The 12,811-nt window shown below is 40.9% G+C and overlaps 1 protein-coding gene across 3 annotated transcripts in view; it reads right to left on the bottom strand.

Moving 5' to 3' along the window:
• Positions 1 to 12,811, bottom strand: part of srgap1a (SLIT-ROBO Rho GTPase activating protein 1a) — a 93,464-nt gene that overhangs the window by 12,859 nt on the left and 67,794 nt on the right. For 2 of the 3 annotated variants that reach the window (XM_008411655.2, XM_008411652.2), the window contains exons 11-18: positions 11,245 to 11,272; positions 9,924 to 10,032; positions 7,845 to 7,905; positions 7,116 to 7,193; positions 6,542 to 6,676; positions 4,293 to 4,398; positions 3,931 to 4,155; positions 1,249 to 1,328 (exon numbers count right to left, since the gene is read on the bottom strand). In XM_008411655.2, the coding sequence (XP_008409877.1) occupies positions 1,249 to 1,328; positions 3,931 to 4,155; positions 4,293 to 4,398; positions 6,542 to 6,676; positions 7,116 to 7,193; positions 7,845 to 7,905; positions 9,924 to 10,032; positions 11,245 to 11,272 (822 nt within the window). Of the gene's footprint in view, positions 1 to 1,248; positions 1,329 to 3,930; positions 4,156 to 4,292; positions 4,399 to 6,541; positions 6,677 to 7,115; positions 7,194 to 7,844; positions 7,906 to 9,230; positions 9,265 to 9,923; positions 10,033 to 11,244; positions 11,273 to 12,811 lie in introns of all 3 variants that reach the window. The other variant, XM_008411653.2, reaches the window with a different exon arrangement.

The raw sequence follows: 12,811 nt of genomic DNA, 5'->3' as shown, positions 1-12,811 counted from the left end.
ACAGAAATGCAGCGGTGACAACTGTTTCACTTGCTCTTTGAAGTGCACCGATAATTTTTCATTGTTTCGAAAAAATATTCTCATCACCTTATCTACAAATTTTAAAAGGAGAAAGAAAAGACGTTGAGTCAGCGTTGTGACTAACGGCTTTAATTCAACATGTTAAAAACAGAAAGCATACCTTCAGGAGGTCTGTTTCCCATTGATTGCAGATAAGGAGTCAAAGGAATTAATGAACTGTAAYTCAGGACCTTCTTAGCAAAAAAGGAGTAGGATCAATGCTGTACATTTATGTAAACACTACAGGGAAGTTGAGGCCTGTGGAGAACTTTTAACATAATTTTATGGTATCAAGATGTGTGTATGTTCTATAACATTTTCTCTGCCTTTTCCTTTCTGCRATTTGCTTGACTGTTCAGTTTTTTTCTCCTCAAAGTCCCGTTTTCCCCCCCTACATTTCCTCGTTCTTGGCTTCCGGTTATATGTTAAGCACCTGAAAAGCAAAGGCAAAAATGCAAAGTCCTCCATGAAGATAATACTCCATTTTCTCTGGTGCAGAGAAAGAAGAGACTCACTCCATTTTTTATTTAGATGCTCCAGCATGGTTTCCTTAAATAAATCTCTTCTGGGTAAATATCTTTCACGTACTTGTGTTCTTAGAATAGCTCTGCAGCTGAGTGGAATAACCTGTAAAAGACTTCATAAAAAATCCAACAAGACCCTTCACACTGACAGTTTTTGCACACAATGCATTTGACAAATTAGCATCTGACAAATTAGCATCTATCCAGAAAGAGACCCTTAAGGAACGTCAAAGAGTAGAGAGGATCCAGACCACTATGGGTTTTATAATGTAGGAATGTGGAGATGTCCTGTGGTCCCACAGAAGAAGCAGAAAAATTACAATATAAATAGATGTCCATCACTCTGAGCCCAGTACTCTAGCCATTCAAGATTAATGTATTTAAAGGGCCTGAAAGGGAGGATTAACCAGCCAGAGCTCACGAGAGCTGAGGTTAACCCTGAAAATACCACAACAGGGAGGAAAGATCTGGACTAAGGATATGAACATACAGCTCGCTAAAATCATACTCTTTTCTCTTTTTYATGTAAATTTGTGTGGCAGTCGTCAAACAGAATTACTGTGTTCAATGGATTATGAGTTTTAAAGAAGACAACACTATATAAAGACAGACTTTGGCAGACTATTTTGCTTATGCACAAATAATGGGTTTTATTGTCACCCACCGTCCTCACTGGTGTGCGTCTCTGTCCCTCCCTCATTGTCCACCTCTTCCAGTGCCCCGTGCTCGCTGTAGGGACTCTCACTGTGGGCAAAAAGAAACAACAACATACAAACCATGAGCCACCGCAGAGGTCAAAGCTCTTCTCCAAACACGTTTCTTTCCTTGTGTTATTCTACATCTTTACGAATAAATGTTTCCCCTTCAAAAGTTTCCAGAGTAACTTTGCAAGTGCAACGATGGCTAATTAAACACAGAAGCCGTTTCAGCAACTATCGTTATCACATTTCTTTGAAAGTCTCATAATCTCCATCAGTGGTTGGACCTTTTCTTAAAAGCTCTTCTTTTGGCACCGGGCTGTGAGTGCTGGCAGTAATGCCCCACGCCCCTCTCTCCACAGATTACCTCTGCCAGGAACTRAGAGTCCCCTCCACCTCCTCTCCAGCAAGAAAGGGCGGCGAAGCTGCCAAGACGACAAATCTCCCAAGGGCTTGGTAGGCACTACCGTGGGACATGGCAGTTCTGAGACGGGTGATTAGTTCTAGTCAGGGATAAATCCCTGTCAGCCTCAACAGAGGCAGATAAAGACAGGAAGAAACAAGATATAAGCTCTGCTTACAGATGTGGGTCTGGAAAGGAGCCCTAATAAGTGTGACCTGTCTGACTGCAGCTTGTGCTGCGTTTTGGACTAATCATTGCYGTTTTACCCCAGCAATTTAAGTGATTGCTTCGGTCTGTCTCGTTTATAGAGAAGTCCGTGGGGAGTCACCGTTGATGAAGGTGYTACCTTGTCATGTTCTACAGCCTCAGCTAACTGGTGTGCATAATTACWCGTATGAACCKCACAGGCAGCTGAAGTATTGCGAGCATACCTATGTGTTTAGACGGACCTCTCGTGTTTAGTCAAAGCCTGTGCCCCGTTGACAATAACAAAGCAGAAATGAGAAAACCACCACCACCTGTCAGACTCCTTTGGRAACTCAGTGCAGCTGCATGCAGTGACTTCATTGGGATGTTTTTGCACCTTTGCCTTTGATGATACATAAGCCATGACTCGAGCTACAGACGGTTGCGACAAGAAATCCTGGTAGTTACACTTTAACTTGGATTTAAAAACAGAGATGCAACCGTGCATTCAATATTTGCTATTATACTGAGCATGTAGTGCTTTGCCAAAGCGTTGTACTACTTGWACCTTTTCATGTTTTATTTAATAGACCAAAACAAAATTAGTGCATAATTATCAAATGAAAGCAAAACTATGCAGGGTTTTCAAGATTTTTCGCAAAAAAAAAAAACCCAGAAAGGAAAAAGTTGGTGTTCATTTGTATTCAACCCCCCACTGGGTCAATCCAATGTGGAATCACCTTTTGGTGCAATTACAGCTGCAAGCAATTTGGAGTATGTTTCTCTGCTTTGCACATCTGGAGATGGACATTTCCCCCCCCCTTTCTTTCTTGCCTGAGAGCTCAAGCTCACCCAGACTAGATGGAGAGGAAGAGCAACAAGTGAGGTCTGGAGTTGGACTGCACCATTTCAATAGATGACAACTGTTTGCTCAAAATCATGTCATTGTTGCTCTGGCTGTATTAGAACCTGATCAGCAAAAAGGTTTTGGACCCTTTTCAACTCTCATACAGTCCTAATAGAGGGTTAGATGATGCAACTGTTGTACTGCTCAAGATACTTTTAAAAAACCTTCTTAGTAATTGGGTTCAAGCAAGACTTATTTGTTTGGATAAATTGTAGCAATTGGTTCTTCTAGTAGCTACACACAACAAAGTGTGTTGTTAGCATTCATAAAGTAACCTAAGTAACCTAAACATGACCTGTGGAGTTCTGCAGCTCCTCCAGAGAAACTACAGGCCTTTTGACAGCTCCTTTGGTTAGTGCTCTTCTTGCCTGGTCTGTCAGTTTAGGTGAATGGCATTGTTTTGGAGGGTCCGTAGATGTGCCTTTCTGTTTTTATTTTCAGATGGATTGATCATGGTTCTCTGTAAGATGTTCAAACCCTTGTAGATTGTTTTATAAGCTAACTTGCTTTAACTTAATTCCTCAAACATCTGCTGTGTCCCTTGGTCTTCATGGTGCTGCTAGTTTTTTAATGATCTCTAACAATCTCTGAACAGCAGGATTTAGACCAGGGGTGGGCAACTCCAGGCCTCGAGGGCCCGTCTCCWGAAACTTTTGGATGTGTCTAAACTTCAACACACCTGAGTCAAATAATGAGGTCGTTAGCAGGACTCTGGAGAACCTGACTGCACTTAGGAGGTGATTCAGCTGTTGGATTCAARTGTGTTGGACCAGGGARACATCTAAGAGTTGCAGGACACCGGCCTTCGAGGACCAGGATTGCCCACCCCTGATTTAGACCGACTTGAAATAACATTAAATTACAGATGTTCTCTATTTACTAGTTAGTTGACATTTAAGAGCAAAAAGTTGAACTGGTTTCTATTTCGGAGAACCAGAGTAAAGAGAGCTAKATATAAATTCACCCCACAGTTTTCAAGATTCAAYTGAATAAAAAATACATGGAAACCATATATCTTTTACCTACTACTTGTTTGTTTATCAAGTAAAACCCCAGAAAAACAAATTTAAGTTTTCACRTTGTAAAGTTTAAAATTKAATGAGGTGCTAATACTTTTACAAAGTACTATAGGACATTCTTTATGTTCCCTACCAGTAGTCGCCGCCGGCCATGCACTTCTCGTAGATGGGCCCCTCCAGTTCTTTGGCATCAGGGAAAATGGTCTCATGGTGGATGATGATGGTCTTGATGATCTCATTCACATGAGCCTGGCAGGAGACCTGGTCTTGGGTGTCTGGAGTCGGCATTAGTGTGGGACCAAAACATATGGCCAGGTTGTACGGGTCCATCATGTTCTCATCGCTGTACTGGGACAGACTGGAAGGAGACGCAAGGAATTGAAAAAAATGTTTTCCAAAGAAACGTCCCTGTAGCAAAAAACTTCAAACAAACCTCGATAAACAGAGGACAAGCTTTGAGATCTAGGATTAATTTAACTAAGTGTGCAGACTCACTGGTTGAGAAAGGCAAAGAGGTAACGCATCACAATGAGAACCGATCTGGGAATGGTTAGGAGGATCTTTCGGATGTATAACGCTCTCTCATACAAGTTGTCTATTCCTAAAACAGAAAAACAGAGACACACAATTAATGAAAACACCTTCATCTCAGTCTAGGGAGTGAACTTGGGGGRCTTATCCCTACACATTCCTTGCAATGGCAGATTCGTCGAGGTTATTTCTTTCCATGTGGGGTTTACTTTTGGGTCAATAATTGTTTTAATGTTCTGTCAAAGTACTGTGTTGAAATATATTTGACAAAGTAGAAGTTACATACCTTGGGGATGAACAAACGTGATAACATTGTGAAACATGGAGCRTGCRTGTTTTTTAAGGTCTACATCTGTATATCTGAAATGTGGCACCTCYGTGTTAATGACATCCAACTCCTYATATTTCACAGGAAAAGGAAGGAGTGCAGGAAGTTTAAACTGTTCACTGACGACAGCCAGGATGACAAACCGTTTYTCCTGCGCCACATGAAAACAGCACAGTTGASGGTTGAGAACRACCCAGAAAGAGAGGAAMAACTCTGCAGTAAACTTTACAAACATACCTTTATTTAAAGACCAAACACTGAAACTTTTTCTRCCAGAGCACTTCTGAGACAAGCGAGACAAAGCCGGCACTTGTGTCTTCCATCGGCATATCATTTGTTTCACCTGAGGCAGCCTGCATGTTTCACTTGGAGAGGCTGAGGCTGTGCCAGCYTGCTAAAAATAGCCGCGTCATCCTCCAGCCTCTCTGTGTCATCTGGGATTTGGGCTTCTGGAATATTTGTGATGCGTTTCATTTTTCATGAATACCTAACTAGGTCTCTGTGTGGTTCTCCAGACGACAGAAGATAATAGTTAGAGGTCTACTTCGACGTAGGCCTCGTCACTGGGACAAATACATCTCAAGCAGAGTACCTCTGGACAAAACATCCTGGCTGAAGATTACAAATCCATCACAAGCAGCATTTGGTGATGAAAAAAACAGAGCAGGTAAATGGAAAATCTCGTCAGATGTGAGCCTCTCGAAATGGGAAAAGTTATTTTACTACAGAGTCTGTTGGGCCTGCAGTTCAGACTGCAATCACTGGAGAGTAAACAGGGAATCCCCCATCACTCATCCAGAATAACTACATGATGGCAGAACCAGGAAAACATCCAACACTTCATCATCTTCATTTCMCCACACAAATACTCAAAAGATTTAAAAGCTTGAAAACACAGAGTGCACATGATTGTCCCTCAACACAATCCCCACAAGGCACCACAGCAAGCGTGAGCACATGATTTTGTGGGAATTCAATTGTTCTCCGGGAGAAACAAAGCTCCCCACATGTRAAGCATGGAAAAACGAGCCATAATATCGCTCAGAGTGACTCTAAAATTATATTCATGTCTGGCATAGCCACGGGTATCAACGAAGGCTAAATACACTTTTACCTCACATTTCTTGGCACCAAAAGCAGAAATGGTGTTGAAATTTAACCAACACAACCCATAACCCTTAATATGATGATGGGTGTTTAAAGATACAGTTATCAAGCTACAAGTGGCATGAGGCTAACTTCAGGAAAGTTCATTGATTAATTAAGAAAGCACTATCAGCTTCTTATCTATGAAGACTACAGTCAGGGAAGAATAGTTTAAAAGTTGTTTGTTCATTGTTCATATTAGCAGAAAAGCGCTATATGAATCCAGTCCAAGTGAAATGGCAAACAAGTATAATATTCTGCAAAATGGGGTTTTCAATTTATTTTGCTGATATCTTTGTATCAAAATTAAAATAAATAAATAAATTTGATACAAAATATTTTCCAAAGTAAAAATCATTGTTACTGTATATTATTTCATTGGGAGTATTTTTTTTTAAACATGGAAATAGTAATATTTTTCTCAATGCGAAGTAAAGTAAATGAATCTACTCGTTTAAAGATAAATCTAAATTTTCTAGTTATGGAAAAAATATCGCAAATGAGAAGCTTTTTCCACATAAGGTCAGGTTGCTTTGGACAGTTTTGTTTCCTTTATAATTTAAGATGCAATTTGAAAACAGTTTTTTTATCCTGAGAGAATCATCTTTTACAGCTGGTAAGGAAGAKAAAAACTTGTGGAATCCCTATCCAACATCCACAATATTTTTATTAAAAAAAAAAGATGTAAAAAAAAAAAAAAACATCACAGAAGCAATACGGATGCAAAATGTGAACCTACTGATGCATGACAGCAGGTCGTTAAATCTCTCTTTGGGGAAAAGAGGGTTCTCCAGACCACGGAAGTAGAGCTTGAGAACACCAGCCACCGAATTGATGTCATGATTATCCTCATCATCTGTAAGAGGGTCGTTTCCTAAAACGCAATAACAGAAACATCAGCAGGGCAGCACATCATAACACAAATATATAGTCTTGGCAATATTTGTGTGTGGCAATTAGGACAATATATTTGTTCAAATGCTTTGTTTGGTGGCTGTTAAATTTAGAGTGTCATAAATTCAGACTCTGCAGTTCAATAACGCGTTCGGTCTAAAGGATCAGAGTCTAACTGCAGTAGCTGGCCACACCTGACACGGATCATAGCGGCCAAGTTTTGGGACATTTTTAATGACAGACAAGAGAGGGAAGTGGACAAATATTTATTTATGGAAAAAAAAATAAAAAATATAAAATATATATATATATATATATATAGTTAGGATTTTGCTTTAAATAATCAGAGAATCTCACATGTATTCAAAGAAAATGGATAAAATGTAATTCATGATAATTCAGTAGCTGAAGTTGTTCACCTCTCTCAAAAGAGTTCTTGATGTCGTTGACCTCCAGCTGGGATCCAGACACACGAAAGATCCCTTGATGCTGGAGGCCTTCAGAGCCAAAGACATAAAAAGGCAAAGTTAGAACAGACTTAGTTTCTAAGTCGACCTTAATGAACATACAACACAGACACACACACACACACACACACGCCCACACACGCCCACACACACACACACACACACANAAAAACCCTCTCGACTAAAACGGTTTTCTTAGCTGGTCGTAAAAAGCACAACCTCCTCGCTAAGCCCCTTCACTTTGCTAATTAAAGACAGTAATGAGTCGAGGAGACTGCAATCATGTTTTCCTCAAGTGTCTTCCAGCTGGGATTAGGATTTAATGAGGGGAGAGGTCAAGAGTCGAGAGAAAGCAAAAATTAGTTTGCCGTTTGCMTCCTTTCAAATTCCTTCGTCACAAACTAGGCATCTCCAAAAGCTTTAACTCAAAACTCTGAGAGCTGGTACTAATCTTAATTAAAGACTTTTATATTAGCCCCTTGTTCACAGCTCCCATAAGCTGAAAGCTTCACAGTATATCTGGGAGGCCGAGTGAAAACTGCAGAAAACAAGAGTGAATCTGTATTTTCCCAGAACTGTGACTTGAAGTGGATTTTAAAAAGCCACATCATCTGCTCGAATGCTGAGTGTCATTCAGCGCTACCATTAGAGAATCAATAGCAGATCAGATGAGTGACTCACCATATAGATTTATGTAGCGAATACAACTTTCAACCACTCTGGGGATAGCTTGTCCAGAATCCTTCGGGAGAAGAGTAAACAAATCATCAGGGTTTTATTTTTTTTTCTAAAAGTCCAGTAAACATGTTCTTTAAGTCACATGAATACATGTTAGAGGCATACCAATGTGTAGCAATAACATAAATATCAATAAAAGATATGGGAACCTGATGTCTAGCATTATCTGTACATTTCAATTAATTAAATTAACAGACAAAAACCAAATACAAACGTAGAGTTTTTTTTTTWTTTTTWTTTTTACTTATTCTTATGTATCTTCCAGTTGACTCATGATATTGGTAGGGCTCTAACAGGTAGTGGTCTACACAAGGGTAGAAGGGYCTACCATTGTGTAAGCATGCAACACACAAGGTCAGAAAAGTTTGGGCAGAAAGGGAAAGCCGATTTCTGAGAACCTGAAAACAGACTGAGTTGATGTCATCAATTTGTTTATTCATGCCCACTTTCATAAATGGCCAACTGTCAYGGAAACAGAGGTGCAGACTGCGCTTTTGAAAGGYCGGTATAATTTCAGATGTTTAATATTTGTATGGAAAATATATTTACATTTAATTTGTAAAACTCTAGACGTGAAATTTTCACAATTAAGATTTTTKATCTTCTTGATTACGAGGTAAAATAAGATGTTTACCTTAAAATTAGGGATACTTTTCCTTYTCTTTCAATGCTAATTGGTACTAAAGAAGGAAAATGTTGACTGGATGATACCAAGCTTCCTTCCTTATAAGTTTGTTTTCTGTACTTATATTTATTTTACTTGTAAACARTTTGAGAATGTGGTGGATTCCAAGTTAAGATATTGCATTAAAAGCCATGGTAAGGATGTTTTGAGGTGCTATTTGTTAAGAGTATATCTAAAGAACTACACAATATGGCAGCCAGGGAAGGACTAAAAGTCAAAACCCAGCAGTTTCATAGATGTAGACATGGAYTGCCTTTCGTTCYGATTTTGTGATACAATGACGGTCACAGACTCTGAATCCTTTATAATCATACAGTGGATTTGTTTACAGCCCTCAGGGGTACACAGTGGGTCCAAACAGAACAACCATGCCAATATTGATTACACTAATTTCAGTTGAGTTGATGCACTGACCAGGATGCAGCTGCACTCTGTAGCAGCATGCCTTTTTTTGACATGTGAAAGTGGGATCACTGACGAAATGTCGATGTGGGTGTGTGTCAGATTATCTTTCGGAGGAGAAAGTCTTCAACTCAGTCTGTCGAAAGGTTTTATTTAGAAGAATACATAATGAAATATCCATTATGCTAAAGGAATGAGCAAAGGCAAGAAGCACAAGCTTCCGAAACCGCTTCGGAGTCTACCTGATGTCGAGTATGTGAGTTCCTGCGTCCGCGGCTAAAGAGGAGAATCAGTAGAGGCAAAGAAGAAACCAGAAGTAAAGAGAAAAAAAGAAAGACCCAGGTTAGAACCGCACCAGCTGCCCACCTAAACTTATAGCATAATAGCACCTTCACTCCACCCTGTGCTGTTATCAAACCTACAAAGACTTTGTGACCTGAAAAGGACCAGGCAGTGTTGGGCATGGACCCACTAGCCAGAGGCAACGGGGGGATTGGAGGAGAGAGGCAGCCCACCTTATCGGCCTGGCATCTGCCCCCACACCCCCCGACTGCCATTTACCCTGCTGTTTCCACTGGCTGAGGGGAGAAAATCTCTGCCAGAGCGGCTCAGACGTGCCAGCTCAGCAGGAAGCCCGGGGAGCTGACGGACACAAATATTTAGCCCACCAACTGCTGCTGCTGCTTCCCTCCTGCGACCCTTCAAATCTATCAATGCCACCCTGCATCCCAGAGGCAGAGCGCCAGAGCTCAATGACTCATGCTGACGGCTTCCAGAATCCATCTTAGCAGAAATCTGTTGTTGGTTAACAATAAATCAAAGCCGAGATGCTTCGGGGGAGCCCACCAAAACGGTCAGAAAGCCAGAGTGGAAAATAAAGCAATGGAAAGAATAGGCGGAGAACAAAAGCCACCCAGCAGATGTTAAATCTGTACCTTGATAAATGACTCCAAATTTCCGTTAAATAGTTTAACATTGAAACAAGAGCGGGGTCTAGGCCGCCGGGGGCCTGTGAGGGTTTTGTACAGCCCATTGGGATGTCTACTGTAGAATACAAAGAATGCATTAGAATAAACAAACAACTCAGTTCATTTCAAAAGGCTTGCACATGGTGTACTGCTTCTTCAAACCGTTTCATGTCCGCCGAAACCTTGAAGTTTAAGCTAAATAATCTTTAAATCCCTTTTACTGCACATAACAGACAAGAGGTTAATGAAAACCTCTTACAACTATTCACTTTTTTTCCCGCAAGATATCTCAGGCCACTGAAATGTCAGAGCTGCTGGGAGCATCGCATGTGTCAGCATCCATCTCATGACAGACTCTGCTGGGAACAGCCTCTGCTGCGCTGTGAGGACGTGTGTGTTGGTGTGAGAGGCATCGTGCAGTTTGGCTTCTCGCCACCTGAAGCATCCCAGGTCCTCATGTTTTCAGCTCTGCTTCCTATTCACAGCAACAAAACTGCAAGGGCCAGGAAAACTCTTAAATGTCAGACCAAAAGATGAAATCTGAAGATTTTTTAAATTTTTTATTTGGTCTTATGGTTGTTGCTATAAAAGGTTTTCTTGGACAAGAATGTTGAGCTGGAAGTTCTGTCCACTTGCAGACACATTTAAGTTCTTACCGACACCTCGTGCCACGCTTTGGTCAAAATACAASGTCCCCACACAGCTCTCTTCACCAGTTTCAAGCTACAGAAAATGTAACAGGATTCAAACCTGAGGCTGGTGGATTTGATTTTAAGGGGGGGAAATGCCACAATCTACTAACTAAATAAATATTTGAAATGAATATATCAAAACAAATAAAGTAATTTAAAATATTACTTTACATTCCAGTGCCAAAATGGGAGGAATGTGCTGTAAGTTGTGCCTTACATGATTGAAAATTGGATTTTAAATGCAGTAAGGCAACAATTGCCTGCAAAGGTTTCCTTCTCGTACTACTTCTGTTTGTAAGACCCTTATGAAGAGCTGGTCTTTGAGGGGAGATGCACTTTAACCGTTGCTGCTGCTGTTTTAAATACGATCCGTTAATTCCACATTTGTAAACGTCGGCTCTAAAATGACTGTCAATTCCCCAACAATCGAGAATTGAACTGCAGAATTTCATCATCCTTGCACTGAAGCTGTGAAAAGCCTCACAAGCGTTTGAAAGCGTTGGTTCTGAAGACTCCACCTACTTTCAACATGAACAGTAGCAGATGTGTTTGCATGTGGCAGTGTTTGCGTGTGTGTGTGCGTGTGTGTGTTTTACCTTGTGGTCATGTAGTCAGCTCGATGGCCTGCAGCAAAAGGAGAGACGAAAAAATAACAGAGAAGATGTATAAAGTTGGAGTTGGTGCACATGCCAGGACCTGTCTCGGGTGTCCCGGCGGTGAAATGTGCACACGGTTAGTGAAGCGTTTGAAGCCTGCCATCTGTCTACTACCGTTGGCCCCTTGARCAGCTAAAATAAATCCTCAACACAGGACCATGTTTGCTTTTATGCTCTCACGTGCTCGCAGTCGACACAAAAAGCTACATTGCAAGTTTAATGGATTAAAGAGCCAGGGCATGCGGACATTTGGTTTGACTAGTAAAATAAGATTAGAAGGAAAACATCTACCTTAACATTAATGATCAGAAGATGCTTAAATTTTATGAGCAGCATAAAACCTGCTGCTGTGTTTGAGTGACTCATGCTGTCCTTCAGCTCCGTGACAACAGGATGATGAAGTAGCATGTGTCAGAAACAGCAGGCTATTYTCTTCGTTGCTCAGTCACGGCTTTGCTGCTCATTAAGTGGGCAATTTTACARAGACCACCAGGAGTGAAGGTCACCACAGGCACCGACAGTTACTGACTGAGATCCCACCAAAGGGGAACAATGAGAGCCCGACTCAGTGAGCGCTGGCCGTCTARTACACGGCAGTCTTAAGTGGGGAGCAAAGTCAGTAAGTCGGATAACGCAAATTGAAAATCCCTGTCAGTTGTGGCTTGAATGACCAAAACCCAGATTTCTATCAGCACATTCTTCAAGAATAAGTGGGGGGGAGTAAAATAAAGGAGTTTGCAAGWGAAAAGACTAAAATTAGGACAACTTAAAGTTTGGTGGAGAATTTCATGTAATAGATCAACGAAAAGTAAAGCATGATTGTCAAGTGGAAGGAGGAAGATAAAAATCTGAAAAGTGCGGGCTTCATTATTTACTTTCAGTCCCTCTGACTAAACATTTTATTGTACTTAGTCTAATTGGTTTACGCCTCCACCCACTTTGTGCAAGCAGARACTTAGATTTTTTTTTCCAATTGTTCTTTGAAAAAATAGCTCAAGTTGAGTCAAATTTGAGGCAGAATCACTTTTCAAGTCGTGTCAAGTCTTTTGGTTGAATTTTGGTTTAGTTTGACTGAGCCAGTCTAACACATGGATATGCTTTGATCTAAAGCCTTTTCATCATAACTCTTTATAATGAAAAGGTCAGTCTGTTAGAGTCTGGCAGTATTTTTTTTTTTTTAGGATTGTTTTGTGTTTAGCTCCATTCATGTTACCATCTACACTGGCTAGCTTCCATGTTGCTGTTGAAAAAAAGAAGCCTCATATCATGATGCTGCCACCATCACAGTGGGGGTGCCTATATGCAGCGTCAGACTTCTACCACACTACATTTTGCCCAAAAGGTGACATTTTATGGCTTCAGCTGACCAGTGCAGCTTCCTTACAGGTTTGCTTTGTCCTGTCTGGGTCGGGTCCTGGCTCTCAGCAGCTCCTCTAGAATTACTGTAGACTTCTTGGCTGCTTCTGATGAGGGGGTCAGCCATGTCTTGGTAGATTCATCTTTAGAT

Source organism: Poecilia reticulata, linkage group LG6 (assembly GCF_000633615.1).
Source record: "Poecilia reticulata strain Guanapo linkage group LG6, Guppy_female_1.0+MT, whole genome shotgun sequence".
NCBI classification, from domain to species: domain Eukaryota; kingdom Metazoa; phylum Chordata; class Actinopteri; order Cyprinodontiformes; family Poeciliidae; genus Poecilia; species Poecilia reticulata.
The sequence above is the reverse complement of the archived record's forward strand: the minus strand, read 5'-3'. Positions and strand labels throughout refer to the sequence as shown.